At 55.9% G+C, this 22853-nt stretch overlaps 2 protein-coding genes across 2 annotated transcripts; both read right to left on the bottom strand.

Moving 5' to 3' along the window:
* Nucleotides 1-2077: 2077 nt before the first annotated feature.
* On the bottom strand, nucleotides 2078-5791 carry RABAC1 (Rab acceptor 1). Its single transcript, XM_016209179.2, has 5 exons — nucleotides 5684-5791; nucleotides 5184-5396; nucleotides 4756-4853; nucleotides 3490-3591; nucleotides 2078-3406 (listed from the first exon to the last, which is right to left on the bottom strand). The coding sequence occupies exons 1-5, from the start codon at nucleotides 5737-5739 to the stop codon at nucleotides 3318-3320; spliced, it is 558 nt and encodes a 185-aa protein (XP_016064665.1). The 5' UTR covers nucleotides 5740-5791; the 3' UTR covers nucleotides 2078-3317.
* A 3158-nt stretch (nucleotides 5792-8949) lies between these two features.
* On the bottom strand, nucleotides 8950-21710 carry ATP1A3 (ATPase Na+/K+ transporting subunit alpha 3). Its single transcript, XM_087827434.1, has 23 exons — nucleotides 21696-21710; nucleotides 21389-21517; nucleotides 21240-21299; nucleotides 20959-21162; nucleotides 19808-19921; nucleotides 19560-19694; nucleotides 18892-19009; nucleotides 18485-18753; nucleotides 17036-17234; nucleotides 16849-16958; nucleotides 16634-16768; nucleotides 15423-15615; nucleotides 14941-15116; nucleotides 14710-14846; nucleotides 14265-14415; nucleotides 14019-14187; nucleotides 11993-12147; nucleotides 11791-11914; nucleotides 10848-10993; nucleotides 10199-10329; nucleotides 9733-9834; nucleotides 9281-9372; nucleotides 8950-8978 (listed from the first exon to the last, which is right to left on the bottom strand). The coding sequence occupies exons 1-23, from the start codon at nucleotides 21708-21710 to the stop codon at nucleotides 8950-8952; spliced, it is 3093 nt and encodes a 1030-aa protein (XP_087683560.1).
* Nucleotides 21711-22853: the final 1143 nt, after the last annotated feature.

Genomic DNA, 22853 nt, shown 5'->3' with positions numbered 1-22853 from the left:
TAGACAGTGTTAGTGCCTCAAGGAAGCAACCAGACCCCAATCAGTTTGCCTCTAGCCAAGGGGATACTCTACCATGTCATCCTAAACTAGGTCCTGGGACTCCCAGTGTCATCACTCCAAATTTGCCACCTAGACACCCAGGCCTCAAGAATCCCCTTCTCACCCTGGCTGGTGTGGTTCAGTTGGTCGGGCGTCATCCTATGCACCAAAAAGTTGCTGGTTCTACTGGTCAGGGCACATCTCCAGCGCTGTGCGCTTGATCCCTGGTAGGGGGCGTGCAGGAGGCAGCCGATCCATGTTTTGCTCTCACATTGATGTTTCTCCCTCTCTCCTTCTCCCTTCCTATCTCTCTAAAAATCAATATAAAATAAAAGAATCCCTTTTTTTGTCACCCCTGGCTAGATAAATGACCATGACTGTCATCTCAAAGTTGGTAATAGATCCCCAACTTCTATTACCCCGAACTAGAAACTGGATTCTCAGCCCAAACAAGACAACCAGATGCCCAGTCTGACACCCAATGAGGTGCAGGCACTCCCTGGCTCTGTCACTCCACACTGGACAACTGGATCCTTTGCCCTGTCAACCCAAAACTGGGCCCACAGGCTCTTTAATCATGAAGTCAACAACCAGATCCCTAATGTGTCACTCCCAATCAGCCTTGGTCACCAAAATTGACAACCAGACTTTTGGTCTCTATCTCCTTGATAAGACACCAAGCCTCCAGTTTCTGTTACCCCCACACAAACCTCTCAACCCCAGCATCATTCAGGCAGGGATGAAAGGGAAAATGGACCCCGAGTCTTGACAACCCTGTATGGAATCTTCTGGTCTCAGCATCTCAATAACTCAACATCAGAATTAGAGATCTGTAGTCAGTCACCCCCAGATTAGGCCTCTGGACTCAGTCTCAAGCCCCCACTGCCCGCTAGCCCCAGGCTGCTGACTGCTTGCCTCCGTGATCTCAGTTCCAGGTCCCTGGGCCCCCAGTCTCAGTCACCAACAAATCACTTGACCATGACCACTCCAGGCCCAGCAGCCTGAACTGGAAGCACAACCACCCACCTCTATGGGTATGGAGACGCGGTCTCCCCTAGGAACACTGGTATCTGAATCAACAAACAAAACGCTCCCTGCTACACCCAAATTGGGATGGGGACACTGGCCTCAGAGTAACCCAGATGCCTGATTCTGGGACTCCAGCACCCCAGGTGTCACCTCCCAGGACAAGAGCGTTTCTGGCTCACTCCTTGGAGGTCTGGAGGAAGCACGCTCCCGTCCTCTGGTGGCTGCCTCTGGAAGTGCACCCCTGATGACTGTGTAGGTGTGAACCCAGACACCAAGGCCGCCTGGCCTTTGCATCTTGCAGGCCTGAAAACCGGGTCATCCTTGCCTGCTCCCTCCCACTCGGCTCAGTCGCCAAGTCCTGACCCTTCTCCTCCTGAATCCACCTTTCCTGTCTCTCCTCATTCCATGTCTCCGCCTCATCTTCCCCAGCTTGTACCATCCTCCCTGGTCGCCCTCCCTCCAGCCCATCCCCACATCATCCCAAAGGGGTATTTCTAGTGTTCACACTTGAACCTGTCCCTCCCCTGCTCAAACCCTTCCATAGTTCCACATGACTTTAAGCTAAAATTCAAAGACCTTACCAGGATTTGCAGGTCCTGCATGACCTGGCCCCCAACATCCTGCCCACCATTGTCCGCTAAGGCTGTCCCCTCACTCCTAAACATGGCTTTGTCATTGAGCAGGTCCAATCTCAGGGCCTTTGCACTTGCTGGTCCTTCTGACTAGAATACTCTTCTCCCAGACCTCCAAGGGCAATCTCCCCCTCATTGCCCAGCGAGGCCCTGCCTCACCACCCTAAGTGAGCCCTGCCCTTCCTCCACTACTCTAGCCTCTCTCAATCCCATTTTATTGGCTTCGGAGTGCTTACGACTGAGCCTTTCTTGTTGGTGGTTGGCCCGCGTATTGCACCTTTCCCACTGGATGTGAGCCCTGAGCGGGCAGGGCCTTGTCTGTTTGTGGCTCTGATGTTTCCCCAGCACCTTAGCCAGCATGTCCAGTAGGAACGGAATTCGAGTCACAAGTGTAACTTTATATTTGCTACTTAACCAGTTATAAAAAGTAAATTAAAAAGGAGAAAACAACTTAAACCAGTATATCTAACACATTATTCTTCCAACACATAAACAATATAAAAAGTTATTGAGACATCTTATACCCTTGTCCACAGGACAGTCTTCACATTGCAATGAGAAGCAATTCGTGTCCCTTTCACCTCACTCAGAGTAAAACTGGAGCCCACACTGAAGCCTGCAAGTCTCCCACTTTTCCCAGCTCATCTACTCTGGCCACACCGGCCTCCTCACCATTCCTCAAACCTCCAGAAACACACTGCGCCCACACTGCTCCCTCTGCCCAGAACATTCTTCCTCCCAAGGGCTTGCAGGTGCTCCCTGACTCAATGTCAGCCCAGCGAGGCCTTCTTTAAACTGTAACTCATCTCCAGAACTTTCTCTATGCAGTTAACATAGCAGGCCTGAGAGGTGTCCCGAGGCCTGCCTGTGTAGTTGGCCTTGGCTGGCATCTGGGGACTTGCATTTCAGGACAGTTCCCACCATGCCCTGGTAAGAGTGGCTCGCATAGCTAAACTGTTTGTGCGAATGGTTTTGTTCATTCGGAACTCCCCGTCTTCCTGAGAGTCTAGAATTCTGGTCCCTGTTGGACAGAGGGTACTTATGTGGCCAGCCCCCAACAGAAAGCCGGGGTACTGAGACCCTAAGGAGCTTCTCTGGCAGGCAGTTCACACGTGTTGTTACAATTCACAGCTGGAAGAAGCAAGCACGTCCTGTGTGACTTCCCTGGGAGGACTCTGGGACACTTGTGCCTGGTTTCCTCTTGACTTCGCCCCATGTGCCTTTATCCTTTGCTGACTTAGCTTTGTATCATTTGATAATAAATCGCAGCTGTGAGTCCAGCTGTGCATCGAGTCCTCCTAGCATGGTCTCCCTTCCCAATTCTTTTCTCTTCCTTGCACTTACCACCATTGGCGATGCTCTCATATTCTAATTATTTATCTTATTGTCTTCCCCCCACCGCAGGGCCCCCCTCTGCCTCGGTCTCCATAGTATCCCAGCATCAGCCCATACAGACCCACAAAAGATCCTGGGAGAGTATGATATGTGCTGAATGATGACTACAACAGCTTTATTTCCAAAGCTGGTTCCCTGGGCTTATGATGGGAAGGGGGCCTTTGGCTGGAGAGTCATGCAGGACAGGGATGGGGCAGCTGGCTCTGGAGGCTGGCAGACACCTCACACTGGCTCCATCTGTAGCTCATCCCTGTCCATGGCCTCGATCTGGTGGAAGGCGGCATGGGAGCCAATGACCACGAGGGTGGCTCCTGCAGGAAAATGGACAGTCGAGGGCCTTGCTCCCTCACCTGGCCCCCACCACCCACCCCGACTACCCAGACCCTGTACTCACCCAGAACCCAGAAGACAGCAGAGCCTGCACCAGCCAACCAGAAGAAGGGGAAGGAGACAGCACCAGCCATGGCATACTGATGGGCGGGGCTCACCTCTCGGCCTGGGGGGCAGGTGACATTGGGGCAGCTGTTCAGAAATGCGTGCCCTCTCCCAGGGTAACCCTGGATGCCCCCAACAGTCTGGTGTCACAAGCTCTGGGAGCCTCAGGATCACCCAAACTCCTCACGCTAGGCCCTCCAGTCTAGGCCCCACCCATTTCTCCAGTATCCTCACTGTCTGCCAGAATACAGCACACCTTCCTCGGCCCCTCCCCCTGCCTTTAACCCACTTCCTCTAGGAAGCTCCCAGCTCCCCCCACTCCCCCAGACTAGGTCTCTCCTGTTCCAACCTGCTCTCCTGTAGACTAGGAGTCTCAAACTGGTGGCCCAAGGGCTAAGTCTGACCTGCAAATATGTTTTTTGAGTCTGCACAACGTTCCCCAAGAATTTTACTTAAGGCTGACAGAGAAACCAAATGATTTCATGGAACAGTACAGATTTCTGGTCTCCTGTGGCAGAGTGGAAGAACAGGTGTGCAGGCCCCTGGGGCGGCAGCGGCTGAAACCAGGTTGTGGCTGTGCTCCAGGCACTCCCTCCACGCCCTGTGCTTGCCCACCATGCCTCCCCACCAGGTCACCTTTGTCATGTGCATAACTTGCAGGCCCTTGAAAGACTACCTACTTATCTGATCCCAACTCCTCCCTGTCCCCACTCCAAACCTTGAGCATCCCCTGGGTGGGGACTTAGGGGCCTCTTTCTTCCCAGTAGTGCTTGGTGTCAGTCTGGGACCACATGAGCCACAGGGCCTCAGCTTCCCTCTCTGGGAAGTCCCAAGAACCTTCTGATCCCACCCCAGGAAACAAGACAGGGATGGGGACAGATCCAAGGCAGAGTAAGATCGCCACCTGGTGTCCCGTGTGGGTATCTGCAGCTGATGCTTTCCCCAAAGAGGTTAGGGAGGAGGGTAAGGGGAGGAACAGGTTTAATGGACAGGAACTAAGTAGAGAGTGGGTTCCCGGGTATTTCATTCTAGGTTTGGGGAACAGAAATGCGGGCAGCTGAGACTAGGTGGGAACATCTGGTGAGTCTGAGATTTTAAGGGATAAGGTTTGGGGGATCTGGTGTATATCTAGACATGGGTAGACTTGGGTTTGGGGTCTAAGGCTTTTGTCCAAAAGACCAAGATTTGAGGGTTCAGGGATCCATCTGCACAGGGGGTTTCTCACCAAAGAGCACAAGCTTGGACTGCAATGTGCGCAGATAGAGGATGTAACAGGAGCCAAAGAAGACAGCCAGGGCCACCAGCAGCATGGGAGACGTCACCCTGGAGGAGGGCAGGGAGGCACAGGTCAGGTAGCCGGGGCTGGCCCAGCTAGGGGGACCCTAACCTTCTACACAGGCGGATGGCAGGCTATGTCCTTGAGGCTAGCCAAGTTCAGGTCCCATTTGGTCACACTGGCGAGGCTGACTGGGAAGTAGGGACCAGACCTTGGGTGAAAGACGGGCAGAGCTATCCCATGGGGGCGGGGCCTGGCCGGTGAGGGGAGGGGCTGGCTGCTGAGGGCAGGGCCCACAGGCAAGGCTTGGGGGGCGGGGCCTGGTCGGTGGGGCGGGGCCTGGTCGGTAGGGCGGGGGCGGGCGGAGAGGCACTCACACACAGTAGACGATGAGGCCCAGGAACACGAACACGTAGTTGCTTTGGTAGTACTCCACGTTTCGTACGAGGCGCTGGCACAGCTCGCCCAGGTTGCGGGGTCGCGAGAAACACCGCTGGTCCACGAAGGTGCCCCAGGGCCGGATGGTTGCGCGGTGCCGCTCCAGCCACTCACGGCCCACTCCGGAGGGGATCAGTTTCGGCAGCAGAGTGCTGGTGGGGGAGGCCAGGTCAGGGGTAGACGGCGATGGAGGCCGGACCCCCAGCCACAGGAGGCTGAGGGGGGCCAGACTCCGGGGTTCTGGGGGGTAAGGGTGCAAGACTCCTGGATCCTAGGGGAAGAGGGGGCTGAGAGCCCAGACTCCAGAATCCTCGAAGAGGCCAGGGGCCTAAACTCTGGTGTCTGGGGGCCTGGGTTCCTGGGGCCGGAGGGAGGAGGGCCGGAGGGCCAGGACTCCCGATCGGGGTTGGGGGTGGGGGGCTACAGCAGGTCTACTCACGCGGCACTCAGCCCTTCCGCCTCGGCATCCTTCTGCTGGTCCTTTTCGGCTGCCATGTCTGCGTCGTGAGGAGCAGAACCGCTACAACTATCCCCGGGTCCTGCAGACCCCGCCAGCCCCTCAGGAGCGGGGCCCCACCCAGCCGAGCCTACGTGGCGCTGTTCCGGAGCCCCTGGGGACCCGAGTTCTGCCGCTGAGCATTGTGGGAGTTGTAGTTTCTATTATGGCGGGGAGCGTGGACGCCATGATGGTTGTCTGGCTCGCAAAACATCTTGGGAAATGTAGTCGGGTAAAGGGACGACGAGCGCCTCTGGGCATTGTGGGAGTTGAAGTTCTAGGAGCCGGGAGTGCGGCGCCGGGAAGGTTTTCACGAGTCGCCGCTAAGGGGGCTCCAAAGGCAGAAGCAGGTGTTAGGTACTCTCTCCCTTTGCGGGTACGGTGGGGACAGTGTAGAGCTGCCGTTCTGACTCTAGGGGGCATACGAAACACCTGGAGGCTTCATGGGAACACTGATTCAGCACATCTGGGGTGGGACCCATTCATCTGCATTTTAACAAGTTCCTAGGTGACGCTGATGTTCCTGGTGCACAGACTACGTTTTGAATAGAGGGACTGTAGAGAATTCACGGAAATCTTATTCCTTCCTCAAGAGGCAGAGGCTGGTGAGGGGCCATGGCTGCTGGAAGGGGTATCTGAGGTGCGGAGCAAATCTCCCCCCAACCCTTGGGCTCCCAGGGATGAACGGATTAGAACTGGGAACCTAGAGACACCCTGCCCCCTGCCCCCCCCCCCCCCCCCCCCGTGAATAGGAAAGAAAGAAGGGTTGAGAATTTTTAAGAGGAATTTGTAACCAAAAGAACTGGGATTTTGGAGTCAGAGGTGAAAATCCAGGCTGCATTGACCCCGTCAGCTTCCCGAACCTCAGTGTCTTCATCTGGACAGTGGGGCTCCTGATAGTACCACTCAGTGGGGTTATGATAATTCATTTACACGGTTCATGTAAAGTGCTTGAGTCCTGGTACTTTGTAACTGCTCAATAAATGGTAGTGGATGTTATTGCTGCTCTAGTATGAATGTCATGATTATTTCTAGAGTTCAGCCTTCTCAGACTTAACTGTAATGCATTAAGGGCTGCTGGCCCCTTGGATGTCCCAAAGTGTGGCTGGCGTGTGAGACCGGGGCCTTTCTTTTCCCTAGTTCCCACAGCGGTGTTTCTCTGTCTTTGCCCCACCCCCTCTGGGTGAGCTGTGGGGAAATGATGGCCATTCTACAGGGGTGCACAGATCAGCCCCGGCACCTATGGGGAAGTGGCAGGAAGCCTGGACTGAGGGCTGGGAGGGGCTGAAGGGGAATTCCCATGTGGGATTCCCCAACTCTTGTCTTTCAAGGTCCATGTCCCTTTTGGGTTTGGGCTTTGAGGTGGCAAAGAGCCAGTCAGCCAGGGAGCAAGACACAAACTTCACGATTGACTTGGCACGAGGCAGGAGGATCTGGGGAGGCAGGAAGCGACTGCACCCTAAGAGGCCTCTATCCATGCGCTCACCCAGGAGGAGCTGGGAGGAGGGTGTTGGAGGGCACTCCCAGGAGGTGGGGGACACTCCCCTGCCAAAGGGGCTAGTGGAGCAATAGGCAGGGAGGCCCCCAGAGGGGGGTCTTAAACTGAAGCTGAATGAGACACACTTTGAAGATCAGATGGGCTGTTTCTATTTACCAGCCCCAGGCTTTTAGCAGAATCCTGTTCAGATTTCCCACTTGGCTTCAGGAAATCAAAGGAGGACACTGAGTGCACATGTAGCCCAGAGTGTTAAGGGGGGAGCAGCACCTGAGTTCAAAGTGATGGGAGCAGCAGGGGTCACCAGTAAAAGAGCCCCCAAGAGGAAGATAAGTATTGGGGAGCTGAGAGTTGGAGGCTGAGGTCCAGCAGCTGCCTCCTCCCTGGCCAACCTTGGGAAATTTGGGGTTGACTCTTGTTATGAGAGCTGTTGGATTTCCTTATAGGAACTCAATGAAAGTGATTTTACTCCATAACCCACCAGTACTTGTTCTGAGCAGCGGGCACAACGGGCAAAGGCCTGGAGATGTTGGGCAGCATGGGCCATGGACGGTGGGGCCCCGAGGCAAGGACATTGTTGGAGAGGCCCTCTGAGCCACACCAGCCAGGGCAGATGTAATTTTTTAAATTGTTGAGCTGTGCCTTTAAGATCTGTGCACTTCACTGTATGAAAGTTTATCTCAATAAAAGGAGAGAGAGCCCTGGCCAGTGTGGCTTGGTTGGAGTGTCGTCTTGTACACCAAAAGGTGGCAGGTTCGATCCCTGGTTGGGGTGCCTGCCGGAGGCAACCAATTGATGTTTCTCTCTCACATCAATGTTTCTCTCTTTCTCTCTCCCTTCCTCTCTCTAGAATCAATTTAAAAAGAGAGAGAATAGCACAGTGACTTAGAGCTTGCACAGCCTCTACAAATCTCAGATTTGTCACCTCTCAGCTGTGTGACCTTGAACAAGTCACATTCCCTCTCCCTGCCTCATACCTGTGAAGATTAAATATGTTTATACACATAGAGTTTAGAAGAGGGCAGAGCACAGAGTGGATGCTCAGTGAATCACTGCCATCAACATCATCTTGATTGTCACTGTCACCACCTCCCTGGGTCCTAGTCTAATAGAGGATCCCGAGTCTGATTCTCTTCCTCTCCCCCAGTCTGATCCCATAATCCCATCGCCTGGTGAATTCAAGCTGCTTTCATTCTAACTTTAGTTCCTCTAAAACCCATGACTCGATGACCCTGAGATTCCGCGGCTCCCAAGCTGGTGCCTGTCCACAGTCTTGGCTTTGTGAGCCCCCGGCCACGTGGGCCAGCACTGGGGACACCCTCCCGCCCACACCTCCCGTCCAGAAAGCAAGCACGACACACTGATTCTCTCCCCACTGATATATTTGATAATTGTCCAGAACCAGAGATGGCATCAGCCGGGGTGGGGGGACGTTGAGAGGGAGTAAAAAAGAACCCAGGGAGGGGGCTGGGAAGTAGGGGTGAGGAGAGGGAAAGAACCAGAGACACAGAAAAGAGAGGGGAGAGGCGGGGGCAGGGGTGGGGTGGGGAGAGAAGCCAGCCAGAGGGGTGGGGGGAGAGAGAAGGGGTGGGGCCAAGATGGGGGCCATGGGGAGACAGGGCCCCTCCCCAGAGAATACAAAATGGGGGGGATTGGAGGGGGCTGCCCTGGGCTTGGGGGCAGGGAAGAGATGGCCGAGGCGTTGGGGCTGAGGTCAGTAGTAGGTTTCCTTCTCCACCCAACCTGGAGAGGAAAGAAAGAGAGACAGGCATGGAGAGAAGCACAAAGATGGAGCGACAGTGTGCGACACAGAAGGAAACCAGAAAGGAGAGAGACACACGTGGAAAGATGGCGAGGAGGCCCAGGGAGACAGGGAGAGAAGAGGTGGGAAGGGGCAGAGAGACGACACAGAAGGGAAGCGGGGAGACGGAGTGAGGTTAGCATCAGACAAGTGGCTGGGGTGCCGCCCCGCCCCACCCCCACTGGGCCTGCCCGTCCCCCCAGGCTCCTCTGTGCCCCGTCCCTCTGCCCCGCTGGCCCCTCACCCCCGGGGTTCCTGCGCAGGATGAGTTTGCGAATTTCGTCATAGACGAAGATGAGGAAGCTGTAGGGGAAGGCACAGAACCACCAGCTGGGCCTGCGGAGACGGGACAACAGGAGGCGTCAGTGTGGGGCCTGCGTGGGGACAGCCGGCAGTCCCAGAAGACAGGAGGGGCCATGCTGAGGGGGGTTCTCCCTTGATCTCTCCTGCCCACAAGCAAGGGGTGCCTTGGCCATGGCTGCGGACTGAGGTCTTGAGAGCACCCACTGTGAGGATGTCCCACAGGGGACGGGGGAGATTTGGTGGCATCAAAACAGGGACTGCAGTGGGGGACACAAAGAAGGGCGTTTCAAGAGACACTGGGAGAGGTGGGGCCTGTGAGGATGCCCACTGGGAAAATTCCTGGTGGGATCCTGAAGGTGGTGGGGGGGCCTGGGAGAGGGGAGGGGCACTCACTTGAGAGGGTACATGCGGAGGGCCACGTCCATGCCAGGGCAGTAGGAAAGGAAGGCAGCAAGGGCCGTCTCCTCAAACAAGCCGAAGATCAGGATCTTGTTCCTGGAGGCACAGGCAGGGCTGGACCCAGGCAGCCCTCACCCCCCCACGAGACAGAGGCATAGCCAAGGCAGACGGAGAGACAGACACAGAGACACAGGGAGACAGAGACTAAAAGAGAGAGGCAAAGACAGACCCAGGCAGGCGGCGACAATGAAAGATAAAGGCAGGATAGAAACAGTGACAAGCACACAGGCAGGCAGGGGTGTGACGAGGTCAAGCAGATCGGAGAGGGACCAGTGAGACACACACACACACACACACACACACACACACACACGGTCACTGGAGACAAAATCAACTCAGAGGCAAAAACGGATAAAGGGAAGGGCCCGAGGGGACAGAGGACCGCCAGCCCGGCCCTCACTTCATGCCCTGCTGGAAGACCGAGTTCCTGCGGGTCTTGCAGATGATCAGGTCGGCCCACTGCACCACGACGATGCTCACGAAGAAGGCCGTGTGGCACGTGAACTCCACCACCTTCCGCTGCTCGTAGGTCTGCAAGAGCCAGGACCAGAGCGCTGGACGCAGCCAGTGTGGCCGCCCCAGGCTCCCTGTCTGCGCCCCGGGCAGAGCAGGGACTCTGTCCTGAGGCGGTCCCCCAGGACCGCAGAACTGTCTCCCGTCTTAGGCTCATAGTCCCCTGGGAAGTCAGGGATGTACCAGGAAGGGGAGGTCAATGGAGACCTCAGTCATCAATTGGGGACTGGGGAACACCTCTCACATGGAGGGAAGTGAGAGGAGGTCAAGGACCCCACAGGCCTCCTGAGGGGATGGAGGCCAGTGAACTTTGAAGGGACAGAGATGGGGGAAAAAGCAGTGGGGGCGTCTTGCCTAACAGGGCAGAGAGTGTGGCCGGGGGACACCAGGCCCAGGACAGGCTGGGCCTAGAGCACTGGGAGGCCCTGAGTGCCCAGCGAGGTCTTCACGTGGACCTGGGGCAGAAGGGCCGTCGTAGGAAGCAGGACAGCTTGCCTGGGGGATGCGACCATGCTGTGGGGCCCAGCCCCACTCACCCACTGCTGCCCATAACTGTCCTCGAGGTCATTGACGGTGCGGTCATCCCAGTTCAGCCGGATGCCCACCAGGTTGCCGGGCAAGAAACCGTTTTCTGCCAGGATCACGAAGTAAGAGAAAAAGCCGCCAAGAGCCTGGATCATTCCTGGGAGGGGGGAGGGAGATGAGTGGCAGCTCTGGCTGGGGCTGAAAGCCAGCCCACTGCGCCTCTGGGGCCCCTTGTGACCCCACCCGGAGGAAGGTGGGCCACCTCAGTCCTGCTTGAACATCAGCAGGCGCTGGGCTCCCAGAGGGCACTCTGGTGGGGAGCGCCTGAGATGGGTCGTCTGGGACAGAAGCCTCGGGGAGAGGGCTCTCTCCAGATGGATAACCTGCTGGTTCCCTCCCACCTGACCCAGGCCACCTGAACATCAGGAAATCCCTGAGGACCCTTGGGCTTGAGTCTTATGGGCCCCTGTATGCAAGAACGACCTCCCCAGGCTTCTGATCACCGCCATGAAGCCTCTGCTTACTGGGACACTCCCAGTGACGGGGAGCTCAGCACCTCTAAGGCTCAGCTCACATCACCTGCAGCAGCAGGCTGGGGGTGCAGAGAGAAATGCGAAGGGGTTCGCTCCAGCCCTGACAGAGCTCACAGGCTGGTCTTATCTTTCCCATCATGGAGATGGGGGAGCAGCCTGAGGCCAACTCTAATCTGCTCCTCGGTGTCCCATGTGCTCCCAGGTTGCGCTGCCCCCTACCCCGGCCTGTCCTCCACCTGTGCCAGCCCCACCATGGTGACCATCACCCATCTCTAAGCCTCTCCTTCCAAACCTCCAGCATCAAGTCCTACTCATATTCCACTCGCTCAGCACAAGGTTTCTGGGTGCCCACAGTGAGCCAGGCACTGCTCTAGGTCCTGGGCATCTAGCTGTAGTTGAGGCAGGGTCCCCAGATCCTTACCAATCTGCCCGTAGGCCATGCTGATGAGCCTCTCGTTAACCAGCTTATCAGTGCGTGGATTCCTGGGCTGTCTCTTCATGATGTCACTCTCGGCAGCCTCATATGCCAATGAGATGGCAGGGACCTGGGCAGAACAGGCCAGGTGAGCAGGGCAGTGAGGGGCCTTACCCTCCCAGGGCCCTGGGTGTGGCTGGGGGCTCACCATGTCGGTGCCCAGGTCGATGCAGAGGATGGTAATGGTGCCCAGAGGCAGCGGGATGTTGGCCATGATGAACAGTAGGAAGGGTGTGATCTCAGGGATGTTGCTGGTCAGGGTGTAGGCGATGGACTTCTTCAGGTTGTCAAAGATCAGGCGGCCTGTGGCAGGGACAGGTTCAGACCTCAGGTGCCCACACATGGCACCCTATTCCCTCTGTCCCCTCTCTGCCCAGTTCCCGCATCCTTTCTAATCCATCCCTTCACCCGCCCACCTGTCCACACAAACACCTAACCATGTCGTCCCTGGCCAACCGTTCTTGAAATACCACCACTTTGGAAGACTGTTTGGCAGTTTCTATTACAGTTAAACATCTCCTTCCCTATTGACCCAGTAATCCTGCTCCTAGGTTTATACCCAAGAGAAATCAGTACTTATGCCCACCAAAAAGCAAGTGCAAATGCTCATCACAGCATTTAGTCACAAGAGCAAAAACCAGAACTGAACCCGGTGCCCATCAATAGGAGTGGGTAAGTAAACTGGTCCATCCATACCGTGGAATACCACTCAGCGGGGAAAACGACAGGCTGTGTCACCCACCTCCATGGCTGAATCTCACAGATGTCACACAGTGAAAAAAGCCAGATACAAAAGTGTCCATAGTACACGATTCCATTTAGATGAGATTTGAAAGTGATCTATGGTGCCAAGAGTCAAGATAGCTATTATTTCTGGGAGGGGGGATACAGACTGGAGGGGACCTGGAGAAACCCTAACGGGGCTGGAAATGCTCTCCTAGTCAGAGTCTGGTGGCTGCATGGATGTGGACATGCGTAAGAGTCATCGAGCTGCTCACCTTACCGTACGTGTCACAGCCCAATAAAAATTCTATCAGTACAGCGTGTAGAAAGCACAGAGAAACTAAAGACAACTTCAGCCAGCCCCTCCCTCTACCTTCTCTCCTGTGCTAAGAGACATGAGCAACAAGGCATGTCGTGAAGAAGGAACAGGAAGGCAGGCTGCATGTAGGTATGGATGGTTTGATCACCTTTGTGTGAAGATAAGATGCTTACGTGTTCACCCCTGCTGTTCCCTTTCCCTCTAATGCACGCACTGCTCTCCACAAACTAATGGTACCTCATCTTAAAATATTTATGGATGAAACGGTGACTGAAACGTGCTTCAACGTGATCTAGAGTGTGTGGTGGGGGAGGGGAGTGGGAACAAGATCTGCACGAGCTGTGACTGTCAGCTGGGCGATGGTGGCAGCGGGGTCCACTATGCTGTTCACCCTGCTTTGGGGTATACCTGGAACTTCCCTTCCTGGAAGTTAAACTGGTTTTGTCAGTCTAGAGAGGCCTTCCTTGTCCACCCTCTCTAGGTAGGAAGGACCTCCATTATTGTCACAGCACCCTGCTTGCTTTCTTAGCTCTTGTTGCAACTTGCAATTATGTATTTATTTGTGAACTTAAGGCTGCCTCTCCCAGCTCCTTGAGGGCAGGCACCATGTCTGCTCTGCTCACAGCTATATGTCCAGCACCCTGTGTGATGCACAAGGTAGGATCCCAGTAGATGTCTGGAAGGCGTGAACACGCATTTGTGTATTGCATATGCATAGATGCCTGGGTGGGGAGGTAACAGTGTTAACCATAGTGTCCTCTGGGAGGTAGGAGACAAGGGAAAGGGCATTTAATTTGTCACTTTAGGCTTGGCTTTCCTTTTTGAATTCTCTCTTGTGCATTATTTTCCACACCGGGGACATTTCAGATGGGGAGAGGGAAACTGGAAGAGAGAGACCACGGCACCAACAGTGACCACTTCTGGATGGTGAGATTACAGGTGATTCTAACTTTCTTCTTCATGTTTTTCTACATTTTATATAATTATCACATTACTTTGGTGATCAGAATAAATGTGAACAGGCCCCAGCCCTGACCCGCATGGCTCAGTTGACTGAGCGTCGTACTATGCACTGAAAGGTCACTGGTTTGAGGGCCCGATCCCTGGTCTCCAGGGCTACCTGGCCACTCACCCTCCTCCACGCCGGTGACAATGGAGGCAAAGTTGTCGTCCAGCAGAATCATGTCGGCTGCCTGCTTGGAGACATCAGAGCCGGCGATGCCCATGGCTACCCCGATGTCGGCCTTCTTCAGAGCGGGGGAGTCATTCACGCCGTCCCCAGTCACTGCCACGATTGCCCCCTGCAGGAAGAGGGGGTGAGGAGGCCGCCCCGAGGCCCGGCCAGGCCCCTCGGGTGCGGGACCCCGCCGCAGCCCACCTGTCTCTGACAGCCCTCCACGATGATGAGCTTCTGCTGGGGCGATGTGCGGGCGAAGACGATCTCGGTGTGGTTCTGCAGGATCTCGTCGATCTGCTCGGAGGTGAAGTCCTTGAGGTCGGTGCCGTGGATCACACAGGCCTTGGCGTCCCTGGGAAGAGCCGAGAGTGGTCAGGACGTGTGCAGTGACTGATGGACAGGGAGCCAGGCAGACTAGACCCGCGGACAGGAGAGGCAGAGGACGGACCATGCTCTGAGGCCGAGGCTCAGGGAGGCTGCACGGCTTGGTCAAGGTCACACAGCCCATGAGTGCAAAGCTGGGATGTGGAGACACAGCAGCCTGCCAGTCCTCGCGCGTGGAGGGGGAACAGAACCAGGCGCTGAGTCAGCAGGAAGGGGGACCGGCAGCCGTCTAGGGGAGAGGGCTGAGCTGGGCGCCGCTCACCGGGGGTTGACCTGGCTGACCGGAATGTTGAGCCGGGCAGCAATGTCCTCCACAGTCTCGTTGCCCTCAGAGATGATGCCCACGCCCTTGGCAATGGCCTTTGCTGTGATGGGGTGATCGCCTGTGACCATGATGACCTGTGGGCATTGTTTGGGGATGGTCCAGCCTCTACACTGGCCCCTGGGGCACTGGCCCTGCACACACACCCCCCCCAGCGGTCCCAGGCCACACCTTGATGCCTGCGCTGCGGCACTTGCCCACTGCGTCGGGGACGGCTGCCCGGGGCGGGTCAATCATGGACATGAGGCCCACAAAGCAGAGGTTGTCTGTGGTGAAGTTCACGTCGTCGCAGTCAAAGGCAAAGCCCTTGGGGAACTGCTCCTCAGGCAGGTAGTAATGGCAGAAACCTGTGGCAGACCAGCGGGGCATGAGGGCTCCAGCCTCGGGCCTCCGGGCCTCCTGCCCCACAGCTCCTGGCCTTCCAGTCCCAGCAGTCATCTCCCAGCTGGCCGGACAGTCAGCCAACATTCATTTCCTAAAGATGCCATCCCATCTCCATTCATTCATTCATTCATTCATTCATTCATTCATTCATTCATTCGTGTGCATTGTGGGAGGCCCTATTCTGAGCCAGCTCTGGGCAGCATCACCCCCTCCTTGCTCCCGGAGTTGCCCCTGCCCCTGCCCAGCTCAGCCCCACCCGTGGTGCGCACCCAGCACACGCTCGCCCAGGCCACCAAGCTCAAGGTAGGCGTTCTGGAAGGCTTCCTTCATCTCCTCGTCCAGCGGCTGCTCCTTGCCCTGCAGCAGGATGGTGGAGCAGCGGTCCAGGATGCGCTCAGGGGCGCCCTTCATCACCAGCAGGTACCGGTTGTCGTTGGGGTCCTCGGTCTCATGGATGGAGAGCTGTGGACAGAGCAGAGGGTGGGTGTGCCTGAATCTCACAGGGGCCTGGAAGCTGCCCACGCAGGCTGGCAGAGGGCCCCAGCCCTGCCCAGAGCCATGGGCGCCAGCACAGTCAGCTTCCCCAGAGGGTGCTGTCTAAATCTCGACCTGAGAGATCGTCTGTTTCTCAGACTCTTGCAGAGATCTCTGCTCACCTCTGCCTGTTTCTGTCTCTCTGTACCACAGAACTTCTGCCCCTCTGTGTATTTCACAGAAAAGTCGGCTGCCAATAAGACATGGGCCTCTCTCCCTGCCTTTTGCTCCCCCGACCCCTTCTTATCCCACATCTGATCCATCACCAAATCTGGTCGGCTCACCTCTGAAATACACCTAGACTCTCCTCTCTTCTCACCTCCCACATCCAGGGACCCTGTCTGGCCACCACCATCTCTCACGTGGAACATCTCAGCAGCCTCCACGCCGAACCCCCATTTGGCCTTCCCTGCCCCATAGCATTTCCCCCGACAGCAGCCAAGAGGGTCCTTTAAACAATGTGAGTTAATGGAAAATGGTGCAGCCACTTTGGAAACCAGTCTGGCAGCTCCCAGAAGTTTAAATGCAGAGTTACCATATGGCCCAGCGATCTCTGGGTATTCCCGCAAGAGACATGCAAACTACACGCGCACAAAAACTTGTAACATGGCCTTCGCAGCAGCGTTATTCATGGTAGCCAACAGGAGCACACAAACTGCGGTCCACACATACAACGGAAGGTTATTCGGCCATAAGAAGGAATGAAGCACTGATCCACGCTACAGCATGGAGAAACCTTGAAAACACACTGAGTGAAGGAAGCCAGACACAAAAGGCCATAGGATCTCTTTTATGTGAAAAGTCCAGAACAGGCGAACCCAAGGGACAGAAAGTGGATGAGTGGCTGCCTAGGGCTTGGGGAAAGCAGGGCAGTGGGGTAGAGGTGACCACTAAGGCTTCATAGGGAAAGTGAGGTCCAGGCCGGTCTTGCGAGAGCCCCGCGTACCTGGTATTTGTTGGTGGAGTTAAAGGGGATCTCGGCGACTTTCTTGTTCCGTTCCCGCATCAGCTTCACAGACCCGGAGGACAACTCGATGCACTTCAGCAGGGCCGATTCGGAGGCATCGCCGGCCACATCCCTCTGGGGAGAGAGGGCTATCAGGGCAGAGCAGCGGGGATGGGCACCGGCAAGGCCAAGGCCAGGCGAGCGGCCAGACCCACCTTGAGCACAGGGATGTTGTCCTGACCACCCTTGAAGACGGCCCGATTGCAGAGTCCGGCGATGTGGGACAGGGCCACCCAGGTGTGCGAGCTCTTGTCGAACGAGGTTCCTGGAGAAGGCATGTGTCACAGCTGGGGACATCTTGGGGCCAGGCCCCCTTGGTCCCCTCCTAGGCCCCACTCTCACCTGACTGGTCCTCAGTGGTGTCGGCCTCATGGATCTGGTTGTCGAACCACATGTGGGCAACTGTCATGCGGTTCTGGGTGAGGGTCCCTGTCTTGTCCGAGCAGATGGTGGATGTGGAGCCCAGGGTCTCTACAGCCTCCAGGTTTTTCACAAGGCAGTTCTTCCGGGCCATGCGCTTGGCTGTCAGTGTCAGACACACCTTTGGGCACACAAGGACAGGCAAGTCACAGGCAGAGCCAGGTGGCAGGATTGGCCCAACAACATGAATGCCAACAGCCCATTGCTCAGCCCAGGGAGAATATAAATAGATTGTGAAATAAAGATGAAATACTATACAGCAGTGAAAAAGAACAAGCTACTGCTGCAGGGAACTGCATGGATGAAGTTCAGAAACATGATGTCCAGCCTTGGCCAGTGTGGCTCAATTGTTAGGTGTCTTCCTGTGCACCGAAATGTCATCGATTCGATTCCCGCTCAGGGCACATGCCCGGATTGTGGGTTTGATCCCCAGTTGGGGGTGTGCAGGAGGCAGCCAATCAATGTTTTTCTCTCATATCAATGTTGTTGTTTTTTCTCTCTCTCCCTGTGCCTTCCTCTCTAAAAATCAATAAAAAAAAGAAAAAAACACCCCACCATGATGTCAGCAAAAAAGAGCCAGTAACAAGAGTTCCCACTGAATTATTCCAACTGATATGAAGCAGAAAAAAACTATACTTCAGCAGGGCCCATGTGGGGGTTACCCTGGGGGTGGGGGTAGGGGCTGGGTGAGGTCTTGAAGGGGCTTCTGGGGAACTTGAGGCTGGTGCAGCCGATGTGCGTGTGTTTCATTTGCCCAGGCTCTCAGGCTGTACATTCACATGTGCAATGCTGTGTATGTGTATTATATGTTTATGTCAATGAACAGCCTTTGACCCAGAGTAGCTTCGAATATGCTAAAATGGAAAACGTTGTTGATATATGAAGTCAAAGATCAAGGGGAAGACTAGTATGCCTAGGACGGTCCCTTCTACGTGCGTGAAAGCTTACTAACACGCTGCAACGTGCCCACACCTGCGGGGAGGAGAGCAGAGAGCGGATCCCGCCACGGGGCTGCCGGCTGGGCGGAGGGAAGGGGGCCATTGTTTTATTTTTAAACTATTTTAATGTATTCTTTAGATTTTCCACCACTACTGTACACTTCTAAAATCTGTAAGTTAACTTTAAAAAGTGATGGGATTGTTAGCCCTTTATGCCTTGAGTGTTTCTCAAGATTTTTGTTTGTTTTGTTAATGAGGATCTCGGAGTCCCAGGACCCTCCCCATTTAAGATTTAGGAGGCTCGGCCCCTAATCCCAAATTACCCTGATCAACAACATTGAAATCCAAGCTCCAGGCCCTCCTCCCTCAGACCCAGGGGTCTGGACCCCCAGCCCTCCCTCCCCCAGACCCACTGTAGAGGTCCGGGCCTTACAGTGACAGTGGCCAGCAGGCCCTCTGGGACATTGGCCACGATGATGCCGATGAGGAAGATGACAGCCTCCAGCCAGCTGTATCCGAGAATGAGGGAGAGCACGAAGAAGGAGACCCCCAGGAAGACGGCCACGCCCGTGATGAGCTGGATGAAGTGCTCAATCTCGATGGCGATGGGCGTCTTGCCCACCTCCAGCCCTGAAGCCAGGGTGGCAATGCGGCCCATGACAGTACGGTCCCCTGTGGCCACCACCACCCCTCGAGCCGTGCCTGTGGGGCCAGAGAGGATTAAGCTGAGGTGGGGGAGGGGGCGCTCAGTGAGGTTCAGAAGGACCTGAGCCCCTGATGTACATGCCCATCTGGACCAGCCCTGCCCCAGCCTGGTGCCCCCACCACACCCTGCCTCACCTTCCACGCAGTTGGTGGAAAAGAAGGTAATGTTCCGAGTCTCCAAGGGGTTGTCATGTGTGCAGTCGGGAGAGCGGGTCTGGGGTTCTGATTCGCCGGTCAGGGAGGAGTTGTCCACCTGGGGGTGGGTGCGGAGGAGAGAGGGCTTAGCCCCAGGCCTGGGATCAGGGGCTGTTTGTCCAGAGGAGGCTGGGGCTGAAGTCTGCGTCCCTTGAGGTCACAGCTAGAAGCCTGGGTGCTTGGGTGGGTGAGTGGTGTTTGAAAGGCCAGAGGTTCGGCTCCTGTAGATGGGGAGGGTACAGGGCTTCCTGCTAAGGTCTAAGGAACCTATGGGTCTGAGGAGTGGAGACAGGAGCCTGGACTCCTGGGTCTGAGGGAGGAGGGGCTGGGAGCCTGGACTCCTGGGTCTGATGGAGGAGGGGCTGGGAGCCTGGACTCCTGGGTCTGATGGAGGAGAGGCTGGGGGCCTGGACTCCTGGGTCTAAGGGAGGAGGAAACCGGGGGCCTGGACTCCTGGGTCTGAGGGAGGAGGAAACCAGGGGCCTGGACTCCTGGGTCTGAGGTGTGGGGACCAGGAGCATGGACAGCTGGGTCTGAGGGAGGAAGGAGCTGGGGTCCCGGACTCTTGGGCCAACTCTAGGAAGGGCAGAGCTGGGCCCCAGGCCCACCTTGCAGCCGTGCGCTGAGATAATCCGAAGGTCTGCTGGGACTCGGTCCCCGCCCTTGATCTCCACCAGGTCCCCGACCACCACTTCCTCAGCATTCACCTGCATCTTCTCACCTTCCCGGATCACCAGGGCTTGCTGGGGTGGGATGGAAAAGAGTCACCTCCTGGACTCTCTCTGCCTGGAGTCACTTGGCAGAGTCCCCACCCACCTGTCCACCCCCACCTGGCCCTTTCCTGGGTTCCCCTCACCTGGGGAACCATGTTCTTGAAGGACTCCATGATCTTGGAGCTCTTGGCCTCCTGGTAGTAGGAGAAGCAGCCGGTGATGATGACCACGGCTGCCAGCACGATGCCCAGGTACAGCTGCAGGGAGAGGCAGGGTCACGGCTGCCCAGACGCTCCCAGCCCCACCCGGGTTGTGGAATCTGGGAAGGGAGCTGTGTGTCAGTGGGGGTCTGTAATTGTGTGTCTGACCCCAGGGCTGTGTCCATTTGAAGGTCTGTGTGTCTGAGTCTCTCGTCTGTGAGACTGTCTGCTTCTTTGTGTTTGAGTCCCTCTTTCTGAGTATGGATGTGTTTGGGTGTCTGGGTCTGTCCATCTCTCTGTTTTGTGCATCTATCTGTCTGTCTTTCTGTCTGTGTTAGAGAATCTGGGAGTGTACTATTGCCTGTCCATGTGTCTGTCTGTGTGTTGGCTGTCTGCGTGTCTGGCTTTAAATTTACTGGACTGTTTGTGTTTGAGTCTATGTGGGAATCTCTGTCTGTCTTCCTGTTTAGGTTTTAATTTATGGGAATACTGTCTGTCTGTGCTTGATCCTCATATTTGTCCGCTTGCAGTTCTGTGTGTGTTTGAACTTCTGTGTCTGTCTTTGAGTTCCATCAGTCTGTCTCTCTGTACCTGTGTGTCTGAACTAGGTGGCCATGTGACCGGATCCAAGTGTGACTGCATTGACTCTGCATATGTGTATATGTGTGTGTGTGCAGGCAGGAATCTATATGTAATCACTGTTTATGGGCATGTTGTCTGTTGAGACTGTCCTTGTGTGTGTCCGCTGTGTTGGTGGATGGGTCCTGACAGATCCGTAGGGGTGTGTGCCTGGGTCTCTGCATGAGTACACTCTCTCTTTGGGTATCTTTCAGGCCATGACCACCTGGTAGTGTATGTCCCCAAGGCCGTTGAGATGACACAGTCTTGGGATGGAGATCTAGCTATGTGTCCTGCTGTGTGACCTTGGGTAAGTTACTTGGCTTGTCTGAGCCTCGGTTTCCCTTGTACCTTCTCCAGTTCTTTCATGGGATGATTGTGAAAGTTAGGTGAGAAAAAGGAGGGGAGTGGGCTTCGAAAAGTCTAAAGGGACAGGGAGAAGTGGCCTTGGGCAGGGCAGGATGGAGGACACTCACATTGTCCCCAGAGGGATCGTCCTCGGTGCCCGCCTGGATGCCGTAGGCCAGGAAGCAGAGGATGGCCCCGATCCACAGCAGGATAGAGAAGCCCCCGAAGAGCTGGCGGCAGAACTTGACCCACTCCGGGGTGGTGGGCGGCGGCGTGAGCGCATTAGGCCCGTCCCGGGCCAGGATCTCCTGGGCTTTGCTGTGGGTCAGACCCTGGGGGCACAGGACTCACACAGAACCCTCCCTGAGCAGGCCTGGCCCCGGCCCCCGCCCCCCGGCCCGCGCCGCACCTGCACGCAGTCCGTGTTGTACTTCCGACAGACCTCCTCCACTGACATCTTGTGCTCGGTCTGAGGAACGGGGGGGGGGCAGGCATGTGAGTGTGGTGCCTGGGAGGGGGGGGAAGGTGCTCTGGATGCTGGGGGAGGGGGGTCCTTACCATTGCCACCTCCTTCTTCAGGTCATCCAAGTCCCGGCGCTCCTTGGCGGCCTTGCTCTTCTTAGGCGAACTCTTGTCATCTTTCTTGTCCTGCGAGGTGGCGACACGATAGCTGTCAGAGTCACCAGACTGCGGGCGAGAAGGAATTACAGGGGGACACCGGCCCTCCGAGCCCACCCTCACCCTGCCCTGTGTCTCTGGGCAGGGGGCTGGCTCAGGGGTCTCAGCCTGTGTTTCTGGGGGGGGTCCTCTCTGGCTCTGGGTGTTTCCCACACCCGTGAGCCTCATCTCTGCCGATTGGCCTCACCGGCTCTGGCTCCATGTGCTGCTGGGTGTCTGTCCCTGAGGGTCTCCATCTGGGTCAGTCTGCGCTTCTCTCTCTCTCTGTTTCTGTGCCCGTATCTGTGGGTCACTCCCTTCTGTCTCTGCATCTTGTTATCTTTGTGTGTCTCCCTCTGTCTCTTTCTTCCTCTCCCTGGGCTTGTCCAACCTTCCAAGTGTCTGTCTCTTACTATGTCTGTCTGTTTCTCGATCTGTCTGGGTCTCTGTTTGTGTCTGTCTTGTTCTGTTTTGTCTCTCTGTCTCTTTCTATCTCTTCATCTCTCCATCTCTGTATCTCTGTGGCTACTTTTATCTCTGGTCTCTCTCCCTCATCACTTAATGTTGTCTGTCCTTCTCTCTGTGTCTCTGAGTCTCTCTGCACGTGTCTCTCTATGACTTTTGTTTCCCTCTCTGGATATTTATGTCTCTCTGTCTCTCATGCAATGTCTCCATCTTTTGAACTATCTCTGCTGAGTCCAGCTGAGTCTATCTCTCTGGGTTCCTATCTCCAAGTTGATGTGTTAGGATCGCAGACTCTCTGAGTCAGTATTTTCTGTCTCTGCATCTTTCTCCATCCTTACCTCTGCCTCTCTCTGTCTTGTGTCTCTGCATCTTTCAAACTATCTCTTTTCTGTGATGCTCGGTGTCTCTCCCTATCTGTCTCTCACCATCTCACTCTGCCATATTTCCCTCTATCTCTGTGTCTATCTCTGCGTCCATCTCGCCATCCCTGTCCCTCCAGCTCCTGCTCTCCTATATGTTTCTCTCCCTGTCATCTCCACCTGTCTCTTTTCCTGGGCCTTACTCCCCAGCCCTATGGATGTTTCGGTCTCTGTCTCTCAGAAGATCCAGCAGATCTTAGGAGACAGTTAGTCCTGACGGCTTTGATGAACAAGCTGTGGGCCCTGACCTCTCTCCTGTGGGCTGGTGGGCGCCATGGACAGGTTGGAACAGGGGGTGGTCACAGTCAGGTCTCTGGAGGACAGAGTGGGAGCTGGCTGGGATTTAGGGTGCAGAAGCCCTGGTCCTGGCTTGACTGGATGCGGTGTGTAGGGGAGTGAAGCTCCAGTCTGGTGGCCTAGGCAGATGGGGAAGGCAGTGTCCTGGGATGGTGATGGGAGGGGGTGGGGAGAGACTGGGTGCT

This window comes from Miniopterus natalensis, chromosome 18 (assembly GCF_054644295.1).
Source record: "Miniopterus natalensis isolate mMinNat1 chromosome 18, mMinNat1.hap1, whole genome shotgun sequence".
Taxonomy (NCBI): domain Eukaryota; kingdom Metazoa; phylum Chordata; class Mammalia; order Chiroptera; family Miniopteridae; genus Miniopterus; species Miniopterus natalensis.
Note: the sequence above shows the minus strand (reverse complement) of the source record. Positions and strands in the feature narration are given on the sequence as shown.

Coding starts and splice junctions, on each gene's coding strand:
- RABAC1 (XM_016209179.2), bottom strand. CDS start 5,739: ATGGCAGCCGAAAAGGACCAGCAGAAGGATGCCGAGGCGGAAGGGCTG. Junction 3,592..4,755: donor GTCCAAGCTTGTGCTCTTTG/GTGAGAAACCCC, acceptor CCTGCCCCCCAG/GCCGAGAGGTGAGCCCCGCC. Junction 3,407..3,489: donor TGCTGTCTTCTGGGTTCTGG/GTGAGTACAGGG, acceptor ATTTTCCTGCAG/GAGCCACCCTCGTGGTCATT.
- ATP1A3 (XM_087827434.1), bottom strand. Junction 19,922..20,958: donor ACGATCCCTCTGGGGACAAT/GTGAGTGTCCTC, acceptor CTCTCCCTGCAG/CTGTACCTGGGCATCGTGCT. Junction 10,330..10,847: donor ACAGTTATGGGCAGCAGTGG/GTGAGTGGGGCT, acceptor TGGCTCTTGCAG/ACCTACGAGCAGCGGAAGGT.